Consider the following 15,252-nt stretch of genomic DNA (forward strand, 5'->3'; position numbering starts at 1 on the left):
GACGAAAAATCTATTACGTTAATAGTTGAACGGTAAACCTTTAAAACCCCCAGCATCGTCGGTTCGTCTAATCGCCGGCTGCGTTTCGACGATACGACTGACAGACGTGTAACACACACGCAAGGATTTTGTTCGGTGAAGGAGAAGGAGAAGAAGAAAAAGTCGGAAAGAATAAACAGAAGACAACGAAAAAGAAAAACGAAACAAACAACAAAGAGAAGGAGTAAAACGTGCAGACGAGACATCCTGTGGCAGGAGATCGGAAGAGGGAATCCCCCCCCCCCCCCGCCCCCCCCACTCACCTCTATTTTTCCCACCACTTGCCAACCACCCGTTTTACCCCTCGACACGTCATTGCTCCTTGCACCTTATACTCCTTGTAGTAAAGTTGTGTTTGAGGACCTGCAGACCCTGTCTCTCCCTCCCTCCCTCCCTCCCTCCCTCCCTTTCTCTCTCTCTCTCTCTGGTAGAGTTTTTCCGGTATCTGTGACCGGCGCCAGGACCGATTACGTATATCGGAGTGGTTCCGTGGCCCTCAGAGGGTGCGGCACCGGCTGACTGAGAGGATAGAGGATAGAGGAGTGAAGTGAGGAGGAGTTTGGACGAGGGTTTTTTCGTTTTCGATAGAGTGAGAAACGGCGCGGGGTGGCGGCGACTCATAGACGGTTGACATGATTATATCAAAGGATCTCTTCCTTCTTGGCGACCAAGATTACCTGCGGCTTCCCAGCAACGAGAAACGCCAGCAGCGGGCGATGGGCAGGCCGGCGGTCGTCAACACACCAAGGTAAGAAAGAACGAGGTTGTTTATCATTTATTGAATAATATTCATAAAGAAGGTCGTCGACGTTGGTCATTTTGTGGAAAAAAGATTTTACGATACGATGTTTCGGCAAGGCTCCAGCCTGCCAGCTTCAGGCTAGAAAACAGATGTTATGCAATTTACATGTTTTACAATAGTTGCCAACTTGTCGCAAAACCATTCATCGATACGAATTTAAGAACTTTTCGTCTTGAATAGAACTGAACTTCTTTTCAATCGATTCAACGATTTACTGATTGCGGAAATGTGATTTTTACACTTTTGAGCTTGAAATTCGTAAGATTACACTGACAACTCGATACGGACAGTGTTTGAATGTGTCTTTCAATCAGTCTAATTCTCTAGTTTTCAGTCTCTAATTTGAGGTTCACGATTTGGATGATTTTTTATATGTTCGTGGTGCGTGTTTAATTACATAAGATTCGAAACGAGGAATATTTTCACTTATCCGTCACTCACTGCTTGTGCCAAAATCGTGCATAAATGGCGAAACTTGACGCTTGGGCTCTGAAAGAAGTTTGTATAACAGTAGATACGCCCGCTTCCGGTTCTTAATCAACTAAAATAAAAGACCGGTATGTATTTGATTGTAAGTTAACTTCGTTAAATGAGGAAAATTTCACATTTCACGATTCGGTCACGTCTCGTGTAATTATCATTTAAAAATGAAAAATTGATGCGAATAAAAATAAAACCTAATTTATTGGACTAATGAAAAATTCATTCTCGTTTATTCGTTATCGACGATTTCAGTGAGACTTGTCCAAAACCTTCCAATTTCATCGAGGTACGAAATTATCAGAAAGACGGCATCGTCGTTCACCCAACGGAAATTTTTATGAAATTTCATGTTTACAGAATTACTTATGAGCAAAATAAAAAACAAACCGATTCTTCCTTCACATCTAATTTAACAAGGCGTAACCCGCGTAATTTACCAATCTGTGTTTATCGCCAGGCCCATTTGTCAAAGTCAAGTCATACTTAACGTCGCTTTAATTAATCGTCATCTTATTCAACCTGGACCGCATGTTGCATTATATATATAAGGACAAAGGGTCCCTTTTCCATATCTTTTGTAACTTGGCGGGTTAAAATTTCAAAGCTTATGAAAGAACTAAACGTGGGAAAGTGTCGAATAAACTCTTTATTACATCCCGTATAATCTCTCGGCTCATGTGCGAAGTTATATAAACTTGAGTATAATACATTTTCTTAATTGCTTAGAGTTTTGTTTAATTAGTACAAGGAATTAATTGCGTGTAAAAAAAGAACCACCAATAATACAAGTCTGATTGTAATCATGGAGTAACGCTATGCATGCATTATATCCCCCCTCCCCCCCCCCCCCCCCCCTGCCATGCGATAGAAGTTTGGTTCGGATTTTTCGGCGCGTCTCTGCACTCCAGACACGATTCGGGACAAACGAGCGCAGAGTCTGAATAACAATACCGAAGGCTTTTGTTGATTGCAAGGATTTTGACTCGGGTGCATATCAAACAAATAAAATAAAAATAAAAAATTGAATATTTCGCTAAAGTTTGATGTCCATACAGGTGATGTTTTTTTTTTTTTTTTTTTTTTCTCTATAATTCAATTCCTGTGAACAGCATCGTACTGGAAATGAAATGCAGATAAGATCTGTGGCGAAAAAAATGGAGTAGACAGAATTTTCGTAGGTACGTTATTGCACGTTGCGTGAGTCGATTAGACAGATATTTCAGTCTTCTTGTTCATCGGCGGCAAGTTCGATGACAGATTAATGAAATCTAAAGGCAACAAGTAAATACTGTAACACCGCATTGCACGTACTTAGGTACCTGCGTGCTTTGTTGTGTGGTGTTGTGTTATATATAGCTTCTCACTATTGCGTCATCAAAACAAACGCGCGTGTACGCGAATGGTTATTACACTACATAACAACGTAATATTATACATAGAAGTATATCTTGCGGGTGAAGCAGCAGTGCTACTAGCAAAGTGGGACGACATACGCGCGACTTGCGGTGAAGGAATGCGTGCCAAATGGGAATTGACACCGAGACTCGGTGTCTCTTCCTACGTATCTTACACACCCCCTCCTCCCTTGCGTACGTATACCTATATTGTTGCGTTGCTAGTCGCGTCAACGATTTTCCTTATTGACTGCATTGTTCGCCGTTGTCATCGTCGACCGTTTCTCACTTCCACGGATGCATGGCGTGGCATGTATTCATGCATGCGTATAAAATCTGAAATGTTCTACTTACTCATGGACGGTGCAATATTGCATCTTCTCGCCTCGGTTCATATCAGAATAAATGTACAGAATGCTGATGGAATTTCACTCTTTTGTTACGTTTCAAGCGATTTCGTTTTATCATCTGACGTTTAACCCTAGAACGGTAAGAGAGAGGTGAAATGATACCAGAGAACAATTTACGTTTTCGAATAAAGACACATCAATTTTTGAACACGTTTTTTTAACTTAAGCAAAAAGTTTTCTGGTCCACGTGATTTTTCATTAAAAGATGTAGAAAATTAGATCCTGTAGGACTCTTAACGATATGATGTACCCGATAGATGGAATTTACAAAATTGGAGCAAAGTTAGAAAGAAGACTGTTTTTACAATAATGTTGATTGACGCAGCAACCTTATTCATTTTGTGGACATATGAAAGCGTCTTTTATACGTCTTTTAACTATGACTACTACTAAATCGGAAAGGGAGGCAAAATGGATGCCTTCACCCTTTGTAATAATATTTTGAAGCGTTTTTCTACATTTGCCACTGTACAACTAAATGATCACACAGAATGTCGTTCAACCGTTGAACGTAAAATTATAAGTTCAACGAACCGTTAATAGTTCCGGGTATAATATAAGTATGGAAATCGCTGGAAATGTGATGAACGAAAAATGTTGATAGCAGCGGTATGTAATTAAATTGAAATGTTTGTCAATTTAGCAATTAAGATTAAATTTTAGTGTTAGAAAATAGCTGGCGTGCCAAAAAAGCAAATGAAATTTTTCTTCCCTACACTATCCAACGTGATCAGTTTTTACACAAGATTAAAGTTAGTAACGTTAACGCAACAACGAAGCATAGAAACAATAACCATTGATTTACAATTAACAATCTTAAAACGATTTTGAAAGTGTTGTTTCCATAATATAATTAGTCTCCGTAATAAGTTTTAAACGCACCGTTACGTTAACACCACAAGCTCCAACCTCGTGTTTTTATGAGGCTAAAGTTATTAACGTTAACGTAACGAAACGTCAGTGAAAAAATCATTATTGCGCAATTTCAGAATGACTTTCAAGGAGTTGACTTTCCAAAGTATGAGCATATTTTATTTATCACAATTTACTAAATCTTAAACATTCCTAAAGTTGCGAAGTAACGATATTTCCTAAACGTGCATCGTTACTTACAATTATTAACTTTACCAACTTCATGCTCTTGAGTTTTTGCAATAAGGTACACCCTTATATCCCTGATCACAATATACGAACACTATAAAAAACAATTCCTTGTTTCTTTTGTTCTTCGTTATTTTGTTACACATATTGCTGCACGCCTAAACTCCAAAGTGCGTTCCGTTGCATCGTTAAGTCAGATTTAAATCGTTGGTTAGATATAGGGACTTGTTGCCGGTCGCGAGGCGCTCTAAGTATGTAAATATTAAAGCGACGGGTCGGCGACCCGCCTTTTCTACGCTCCTGCCCATTTGCCTGTACTGTGCGTTCTTGTATGCGTCTATATATACACACGCATGCACACATACACACCATATATATGTATATACAAAATCCGTCGTACATGTACGTCGATAGTAGCCACGTTGTTGTTTATTAAAGTGACGTGTTAAGGGGCACCCACATCAGGGGCTCAATGGCCCCGCGTAAGTGGAGCAGTCGATGCATATAGGCGATATAGGCGCGGCCATTCGCGTGTCCGCGACCCGAACCTCCACTTAGATACGCAATTTACTCGACATTTCGCCTAAATCTTGCATTACCTGTATTATGTATACACAAACGCGCTCTTTTAACCTGAGTGCTTCGCAGTCTGCCAGTCGGACGGTCGATGGGAAAAGCTCGAATATCGAATATACGAAACTCACGGCCCTGCTTGAAATGCTTGTGTAGGTATACACGTGCACATACATATGTGTCAGTGTGCACGCATTGTCATGTAACACACTTACGTCAACGTGAACTCTGGCTGGGCACGGATATAAGAATACATGAACGTGTATTAGATGTACATATGTTAAATACGTTGCATACTATACAATATATCTACATACGTGCGCAGTTGTTGGACATGAAAAGATGTTTAAAAAAGCACAATATTCCGCATGATTATCGGATCGCGTGGTTCTAAGTTTTTCAAATATACATGTAACTCCTCCACTTCGTATATGTATACCGTCTCATTGATATATCTACTTAGTATATCTTTTTGTTTTCTTTTCTTTTTCCTTTCATTATATCGTTCTACGTGAAGTTTTGCTTTTACTCAATTTGTTTTACACTTTTTATTTTTTTTTTTACTTTTACACTCAAGAAACTAAATGAGAAATTTCTTCAAGCGCAAAGTTAGCAAAGTTATTAGGCTGCAAAGTTCAGGGCTGATTCTTCTCGCTGCTCACTCGCGCACGAGCTATGCGAGCTAAACGACCGACTAGGTTAATTAACGTTGGTGCACCAGGTAATTTTATGCACTAGCTGCATCGCCCGGCTTTATTAATGTTATGTATGTACCAGTGCGTGTAGAGAATGACGAGATATTGCTGGTTTTTCATAAATGCAGAACTCTGCAACTGTTATACAAGTTTTATACGCTCTATCATACATATGTTATGATCTGCATGATGTTAAAATTTATATGAAAATACCATGCGAACGGAGTTTTGAAAATGATTCAAATCATCATTCTCACAATGGTTTCGATATAATGGGTGCCATTGTGTTCGGTCTTCCTTATTACAAAATTATCTAAATGATCCATGAGGTATGGATAAAATATTTTAGTCTGCTTTTTGGTCTCGCTTTCTTTCCAAGTTTTTTTTTTCTCCTTTTTCTTTCTGTTTTTTAATCGTCACACGTGGGACGCTTACTGATGTGATCCGAAATAGAATCGCAGTAAAGTCGTATCGCTATTTCACGACAAACTGCGCCATGCATGAGGTACAAAATAAACAATATTCCCGAGGTAATAATTTACGTTTATACAACGCGCTAGGATATTCGTCAAGAACGGAGAAGGAGCGAAACCTACCTGTTGGATCTGTAGATTACAGTCAACGTGCCAATTTTCCTGCATTTCGAAATCGCGGTCGACAGGATGTTAACCCTACGTTTCCCGATGGCTGCAGTAGCTATATCCAACCCAGAAATCATAATCTTAGCGAAAAAAGAGCAAAGAAAAACAAGAGAAAATTATCGCCTCGATGCGGATGCCGGTGGTTTCATCGGCGTTGAAAAATACGCGCTTTTCCGCTCGCCACGCGGGATCGGGGAGCCGAGTTCCACTTCGACTTCCTTGGACTCGGTTTGGGGTCGAGGAAAAGGAGGGAGGCTCCGCGACATGGTTGGTCCAGAGGGATGAGGGGGAAAGGCGATAGGGGAAGAGGGCTGGCCGGGGAAATGGAGCTCGCAGGAGAGAACACCGGTAACACCGGCACACCTATTCGCGAATAAATCGGGGTCGGTGGGGAGAAGAGAGGAGAGGAAAGGAGAGAAGGCATGCAGGCAGATCTCTCGACTCGCGAAAATACAGAACCGGTCCTCCGGTCGTACGTGGCACGCATCTGTGTATACATATAGTGTGCATAACCACCTCGGGGATGGATAGTAGTAAGTGCGTGTATCCACCGGCCTTTTACTCCTTCGTAAGCTCGCAATCGTGCGTGAGTGCATGCGTGCATCTATGTATGCATAAACGTAAGCGTACACGCGGTTGGACGGACCGAACTGCGAACCGAACGCCAGATATAAAGCTCTGCTGGGTGGAATATATATACCTTTGGAGCTCTCTCCCTATATGGATATGCAGAGACGCACACACGCGCGAAGTCTTACGTTCAACGACTGTCAATCGGTCTCTATATGCGCCTTACACGGTTTAATCGCGATTATTTCACGAATCGTCGTTTGCATTTATTAGGTACTACGGATGATCGTCAAACACCGTCGCGTCTCGTGTTGGTTAATTATTTCTAAATGAATAATTGATCGGGCAGCGTATTAGCTCACTGAATGATAACGAATTGGAAAAATTTACCGTCAAAGTTTGTTTCTTAATCTTTTTCTTGGTCGATTGAGATGAGTTTCAATTATAAGTGCAGTTTCGTCAAGTTTTTTTTTTTCCTTCTTCATCGATAATACATCGAATACTCATATATCGCAATTTTTATGTAAAGAGATAGAAAAAAAAATATATTAATTGTATTTTGTGCGGTCTATAATACGCTGTTCTAATCCAGCAATTTGAAAGTCAATCTCGAGAGGTGATATAGTCCTTAAAAAACAATAAACCCTTTCAAATATAAGATAAGATATGACAAATTCTACCCATTCGCCACCCGGAGACATTTATTTTTTTGTTATTCTCTCGCGGCTCCAGCATCTAATAATTTATAGACAGGTAGAGAAATTATTCGAAATGGTATGCATGAAACAAACAAAATGAGTTAAAAATTTAATACAAGCTGCAAAGGGTAGAATTACATATATTACGATTTATTAAATCATAATCCGAATGGCTGCGATATATGATAAATTACGTGCACGCTTATACTGCTTTCAATGCTACGCGTACGATTCGCAATCAGTACTTAATTGCCAATTGAATGAGAATATTTTTCGCGCTGCAGGGAGCAGGTGGGAGGTGGAATAATCGGGGTGGGGCCTGAAGGAGAGGGGAGGGGAGCCTCGACCTGGAATCCGTAGAGTCGGAGCAAAGCGAAAAAGATGAAAATCTGCGCACTGCGCGAACTCTGATATACGAGACTATGCTAATAGAAACGTAGTATTTTAACAACACTGAGAGCGCCGGCTACCTAATTGGTTCGACGCCAAAAAGTGTTAGGCATACATTATTTGCCTTCCTTCGCTTTATTTTTAGGTTTTAAAGGTTCGATAACTCTCGTTACTCCCACTACAAATCGGAACCGATTGCAGTTATACTCGTAGCTTAGCTATGATTTGCTTTTTAGTCTTTTTTTTTTTGTTACAAAATTACTCTCGGCTCACATTGTGTCATGTATATATATTTCATGCTTTTACCATATGCAGATTGTACCTGTAGCGTAATTCTTATTCGCAATCATAGCAGCGCGTGTATTTTTTAGCTTGCAATATATGACTTAGGAACAGATTTTATCCCGTAGTTTAGTGGAATGCCAGAATTTTTCAAGATATTTTATATACTTGGTTCTTGGTCACCGTTTTGCTCGACAACGCAGCTCCGGGAGTTGAGAATTTTCTTATTTTTATTTTCACAGTTTATCTCTGCTAATAAAAACTCTATATATATGCGTGACGGTAGAATATGGGACATGATAAATTATACTGCAGATTATTTTTAGAGTCCTTACTTTACAATTATGAATTTTTTCTTTTTTTCTTCTTCTACTCGATAATATTACTTCTTCTATCGAGACCTAGTTTAAGATTAAATTTTTCTTAAACGAAAACATTTCGAGATTTCAACTCACAGACCAAGGTTTGTAACTTGGTACCTCGACTTGTATATATAACATACCTTATAATTTTGTATTAACACCTGAATATTCTTTTGCAATAACTATCATCGACCAGCGCGAAAATTTGTGACTTTGGATCGAGTTTTTAAACAGATTAACAACCGTGACCAGGAACCTGTAGCAAATCAAACCGACGAACATGTCTGCTAACGATACACACACGTCTATACTTTGGTGTAAACACGTATGTCTATCTACTATAAATACGTGTGCATGTGAATCGCAATAAAAAAGCGTCAAACCCGATTAAAATTCGAAAGCACTCCCTCACGGGTCCCGCCTAGATTTCGTAGTATAATACGATAGTAGAAATACATAGATATATCCAAGCATGTGTATATATACGTATAAGCAACACAGACCGGTTTATTTATATATATTACACAAAGCGCAGAAAATGAAATATCTCAACGTGCAGTTCGCGAATTCGTCGCGATCAGCGTGTACAGAAAAACATAACCCTAATATAATATAACTATATATAATAAAATGGCATGTGCCGGTATAACGAAACCTTAACACGCCGCGAAATATCCGTATAACGCATGATTCGCAAATACTTGCGATATAATAAACTGTATATATAATTTACCGAACCGAGATATATTATTACATTTTAATTTGTCATGTGTAACGCAATTTTTTTCTCTCTCCCTCCCTCCCTCTCTCTCTCTTTTTCTCTCTCGCCCTCGTTTCTTTTTTACCCACCGCACGCATCGGTGCCGAGGTCGACGGAAGTTTTTGCGATTCTCACGCTGCGAAAATTCGACGGTATACATATACATACGTATCACGTATAGCAGGTAGCAGTCGAAAGTTTCGCGATAATGCACAATAAGAGCGTGACAACGGGGACCAAGTTCTCCCTTAGATGCAGCGCATAGGGAAGAGGAAGCGCATGCACGCATGCAGTCCGACCTCCGTCGGTCGGTCGGTTGGGCTTCTGCATCCCCTTCCGCAAACGCTACGCACACGGGTGAGGAAGGCCCACGTCGTCCTCGTCCCGCCATCTCGCCATCAGCTATTTCCGAGCTGTCAGTCAAAACCGAAGGTTATACCTCCCATTGAGCTGCTCAGACCGCGTAGTCTTCCTCGCCTTCCCTTCTCCTCCTCATCCTCCTCATCCTCCTCATCCTCCTCATCCTCCTCATCCTCCTCATCCTCCTCATCCTCCTCTATCCAACCCATCCCGTTTATACGCTAGCTAGACAGCTGCGTCGCGCGATTGATTCATCGGCGTTTCTCCCTGAGGAAAGGCAGTGAAAAGATACAGATGGCGATGGGGGGGGGGGGGGGGGGGAGATTAGAGAAGAAACAAATTATATTTATCGCTCGAGTTTGTGTTTAATTTTTTTGGAAAGATTATTGCACGCTGTTTATACATATAGTTTTGAAACACGTCATGTGTTGTACAATTTTCGAGGGTTTATTGTTACACGCAAACACTCTTCATTGTTCTCTTGGCAATTTCATATTTACGTGTATACCTACGATATATATGATCGCCGCTGATATGAGGGAATTCGTAAGATTTATCCGATAATTATTCAATAATATCGATTGATTCATGTCGTCTAGCTTTCATTATACATACCTGTTTATATATATAGGTGTACTGAAATATAACGATATCGGTTAGAATTATTAACATTATGCTGCATGCAAAAGGGGAACAATGTTTGAGTGCATTAAACAGAAAATGCTTTATTGATTGCAATGACCCGGGTACCAATGAATCGATTATTCACACCTAATTTTATGCGCTTTTTATATCGAGACGTGGGAGAAGGGATATTTCCCATGGCTAGAATAAAATTTACTCTACACTCTACTTTGTCATGTACATATCTACTATTAAAGTTTTCGGTAACGGTGATGAATAATTAAAGAAATCTTCTACGCTGCATTTTTTTCGATGTGAAAATATAACGCTTATTCACCTTCGGTCTAGATGTCAAATAACCAGAGTCCGCAGTTCAGGGAGTTAATTTGTCACAAAATTCACGGCGTTGGAGTCGACATTTAGAAATAATTACGTACATCTACAATAACTGCGCAGTTCGAATTACATGGTTGAAAATTTCTCAATATTCGTCTTTATAATCATCATCATCATCATCATCATTACCACCATCCTCTTCTATGTCGTAAACCGAGCCGCAGAATACTTCCGCCGTAGTTATGATCTCTAATTTTAGATTGGACCACGGAGAGGGTTGGGGGGGGGGGGATGAGATGGGATACTCCGCGCACTTGGTAATGTCATGGCTGACATTCTCAAGGACTTTTTGGCGCGGCGGCAAGGATACTGTATGGAGATGAGAGAGCGAGAGCGAGAGAGAAAGAGAGAAAGAGAGAAAGAGAGAAAGAGAGCGCGAGATGGAGATGGAAACAGAGGATGCAGGACAGAAGCGCGGTCCATGTTTTCGAAACGTTTCTCTCTCATCGAGGATAAGAGTCAGACTATATCTATTTACTGCACCGCTGCAGCCTTTAGCAGTCTTCTTTTCCTCGCCGTGAAGCCGAGGGAAGACGAGGAACGCTCGTTAAGAAACGAACGAGCCTCGTCTTCGGACCTCCGACTCCACCTCCACCTCCACCTCCACCTCCCCCTCCCCCTCCACCACCCCGTGTGTATAAGCGGTTCTCGCAAATAACGTCACTGACCTGCCTTACCTGCGACTTGATGATGGTTCGTCTTTCCGTACGCCGCCCTCCGTATCCCGATCCTGCTTCTCTCCCTTTTCTCAACGACTGCTAAGAGTGAGTGCTAAGGACACGGACGTGACAACACTAGGAGATTCTTTTTCAAAAGTATTTTTCGATTATGGAAAATTTTTGTGTACCTACATAACACCCTAATATATGGATAAATATTCTGCGGTGGATGACCATGTCGGTGGAAATACCGCGAGACGCCTCAGTCATACAGTTGTTCAAGCTGTTCAAGCAGTTTGACGAGTCTGACAAAGATGAAACTTTCAGCCATTCGATGATACGATTTTTGATTTCTGTACGTATGGTTTAACAGTTATACTGTAATCTCGCCTATTTTTACTCTACTTTGATGATTGATTTGCGTGACTTTTAATCACGTCAATTTTTAATTCCAATTACACGCGGGATAATTGACTTTGTGTTTTATTATACTTACGCAGTGTATGTGTGGGTGAACTGTGTACAGTATAATTATTGGATTCTCGTAATTGTGCACCCCTGATTTTAGTTTTAATCGTAGAACGTTTCATTGGCTTTCCCGAAGCACAAGCAGCTTATAAAACCCGTACAATTAATTCATTATTCATTTTAATCCGACATACGTGAAAGTACACAGACACGTGTGTCAAGTATATAAAGCTACGGATACAAACGTTCGTTTGCTGTTGTTAGAAAATTTTAACGATTTAGTCAAGTCAGCGTTCGTCGATACGGCTGGGCAAAGGTCTCGATGACGTTGTTTTAATTCTCTACTTATATTATTCAATAATTGTGGAGGTACACAAGTACAAAGCGATAACGAGAATGTCAAATTTACGTTTATTACTCTTCTTGCATTACTTGTTTCTTAAATTTATTATATTTTAAGTAAAGATAAGCGTTGCGCGAGTAGTTGACAGAACACTGTGTATAACGGAGATTTACAATAATTATTAAAACAAATTCATGCGTGGAGAGTGAAGGTTTTCACGTAATCTTCAATCAATGCATTTTCTTTCTTTCTCTTTTCATTTCTCGCCGCAAATATCGTGATTTATTCTAGTACATAAGAAGAAGAAAAATCTACAAAGGTTTTTCTTCGCAGTGTACTCGTAAGCCTTTTTAATTTTGTTGTCTTTGAAAAAAAAAAAAAGCAAAACGAAAAAGTAAAACATACGTACAACGACCATGTAGAGATAACTAAACTGCATGATTTTGCAAGTATTTCGAGTAATTACACGGGCACCGCATACCTACCTACATATATTATAGCGTATTCGCGTGTAGCTTTTTAATCTTTATTTTATGGAAATGGCAACGGTTTACAGAAAGAGAAGAGAAAAAGAAGAAACGCAAATATATCTTCATTGTACTCCGACGACGACGACGGGATGAACCGTTGCTCTGCACTCTCTTTACTTCGCCGCTGCTGCAAGCAACGGTAAGGTTGGTGTCAGATTTGGGTCAGGGGGGTCGCAAGGGTCGGGCAAATGAATCCTGATTGATGTACGACACAACTGCCGCAAGTAATCTGAGCCTGAATGATCATCGTCCGAGCGCCAGTTAATAGCTGATCCCCCGCTGGAGATACATGGTTGTTTTTTTTTTTTTTTTTTTTTTTTTTATTGTGTTTTTTTTAGATTTATTTTTCATTTTACTTCCATTTTTATTCCTCTTTTTGCCGAGAAGCCGTGCGACTGCTATGTTCGGAGCATCTCAACCGCGTGAGAAAGTCTCTTTTTCGTCTTTACGATTCGTTAAATTATTATTGTTGTACGATTGGAGCCCTTGACGAAATAATTTCACCGCGGTTTCTTCTCCTTATGTGCTACTTCTAAGAGTACGAAAATAGAAACGTGGAATCTGTAAGATTCAAGGCTTTTTAAGGTGTAGGATGCGCAAGGTTTGACTCGATCCTCGTCTCCGATTCGCGAGAGAGTTTTAGGGTTGTAAAAAATGTGAAAGAGAAGAGTGGCTGCACGACATTCCGAATTTGAAAAGTTTCGACAGCGCCAAATTCCGAATTTTTTAATGGTTAAACTCGTTAAAGTAAAGAAATCAAATTTTGACGAAACGTTGAAGTTTCGGATGATTGAAAACCCGACGCTCAAAGTTCCGAAAGGACAAAATGTCGAAACTCACTTGTAACTGCGTAACTCCGATAAGTCAAAGTTCCGAAAAGTCGACAATTTTACAATTTGAAACATCGAAATTCCGAGTGATAGAATATTTCCAGTTCTGTGAATTTCCGGCTTGGTCAAAGTTCACCACTTTGATCTTTCTTTATATTGGATTTTCGACATTTTTACGTTCGGAATTCTCACCCCTTGGGAGTCAAAACTTGGAAGGGTCAATATTTCGAATAGCCGATGTATCAAAATTTCAAAGATGCGAAATATCGATTTTTCAAAGTGTCGCTGATTGGAATGACTACTAACCAATGGCTCAAGATTTCGAACAATTCATCTTTCGTTATCTTATCTACGCAAGTGTGTAATTCCGATACATCGCCCACTCGAAGTATTGAACCTTCCGAATTTTTCACCCCCAAGCCTCTTTAGATACACCCTCGAGTTCAACGGTAGAAAAGTGTTGAACCGCGTCTGAAATTTGCCGTCTAAAATCGCGTCGTCGTCGTCGTCGTTACGGAATCGCATGGCGATTATCGTCACGCCGTTTAAAATTCACCGCAAGTAGAGTAACAATAAGTCGAAAGGTGTGCAACTAGGGTACTGTACGCTGTATACGCGAGATGAACCGCATGCACGTGCGAGTGAGACACGGCCCGTTATATCTATTTGCAAAGAAATGCAAATCTCGAATATCCGCAGGTGAAAACCGAGGCGCTGCGTTCTTAGCGATCTTCTCCGGCCGCGTTTGCAAGAACGGCGAATCGGGCTCGAGACGTGCCTCACGGCTGCACGCGTGACGTACTTACTTGCCTCGACTCTCGATTCTCTCGTTGCACAGCCGCAGCAGCGGATCCTCGGAAGGGCTGTTAATTGATAAAAACGGTGATTGTTGATTGAAATTGCGGGGAATCACGCCCGGCTAAGAGGCCCACTTATATTTGCGCCGATTCGGTTAACCGCAGCTATACGTCGACGTTGCATCGGAGGGATGCGCCGTGCGTGTAATCCAGCTCTTGCCGCACGCCTCCGGCAACGTAAATAAATTTATACACGCGGTATAAAGTACAATGGTGCCGGGTTGCAAGCAACGCTGCATGTTCGTTCGTTCCTTCCTTCGTTCGTTCGTTCGTTCCTGCAACGTTATCGCTCTTGTTGCCGTCCCAGTTTCTCCGCTTTCATGCACGCGTGCGAGAAGCCACGGCCCCTCACCCTCCCCCTCCACCCTGCAGCTAGGCACCATCGTCGGAGGAATGACTCTCGTCTGTATGACAGTCGGTACTATACGTGGAATAATTTGTTTAATTTGGAGATTGGTTTGAAACGAGGTGATTTATGTTTGATCGTTTGTTGTTCTTTAATCTTTTGACGTCGGTAACAAATGTTCGGATATTTTTTTTTGTTATCGAGGTCTTGCGATGCTTAGTCGTGCGTGTGTGCCTGTCAAAGGTCGTGGAGTAACCCGATTGAACTCTTTGTTAACCTTTTCAAAACATGCGTTTTATTCTACCGCATTGTTCTCGAAATTTGGACGTAAAACGCGGAAGAGACCTGCGTGTCTTACGGTTTTATTCGGCGAGATGTAGTTTTTGCAATTTATCCGCGGTTTTGCGCAGTGAGTATTGGAAGTTGTCCGAACCTGAGGAATCATTCGTTCGGTTTTGAGAACTGCCAAAATACTCGTAGAGTTGTTCGGGTCTGCGGCGAAAGTAAGATTGACGACGAAAGCTTGGCTTCGGTAAAAAACTTAACTCTGATGTGGCTATTGTTCAGGTTTTATCGTGACGATGGGAAAATTATGCACCAGAGTGCGCAGGCGCCTCGGTCTTTCGTTTGCTGACGGAG

The 15,252-nt window shown here is 41.0% G+C and overlaps 1 protein-coding gene across 2 annotated transcripts in view; it reads left to right on the plus strand.

Annotated features, from left to right (window-relative positions):
• Positions 1-315: 315 nt before the first annotated feature.
• Positions 316-15,252, plus strand: part of LOC124416595 (ABC transporter G family member 21) — a 112,540-nt gene continuing 97,603 nt past the window's right edge. For both annotated transcript variants that reach the window (XM_046897799.1, XM_046897801.1), the window contains exon 1: positions 316-787. In XM_046897799.1, the coding sequence (XP_046753755.1) occupies positions 672-787 (116 nt within the window). In that variant the 5' untranslated portion in view covers positions 316-671. The remainder of the gene's footprint in view (positions 788-15,252) is intronic.

The sequence above is a fragment of the Diprion similis genome, chromosome 2 (assembly GCF_021155765.1).
Source record: "Diprion similis isolate iyDipSimi1 chromosome 2, iyDipSimi1.1, whole genome shotgun sequence".
Lineage (NCBI taxonomy): Eukaryota > Metazoa > Arthropoda > Insecta > Hymenoptera > Diprionidae > Diprion > Diprion similis.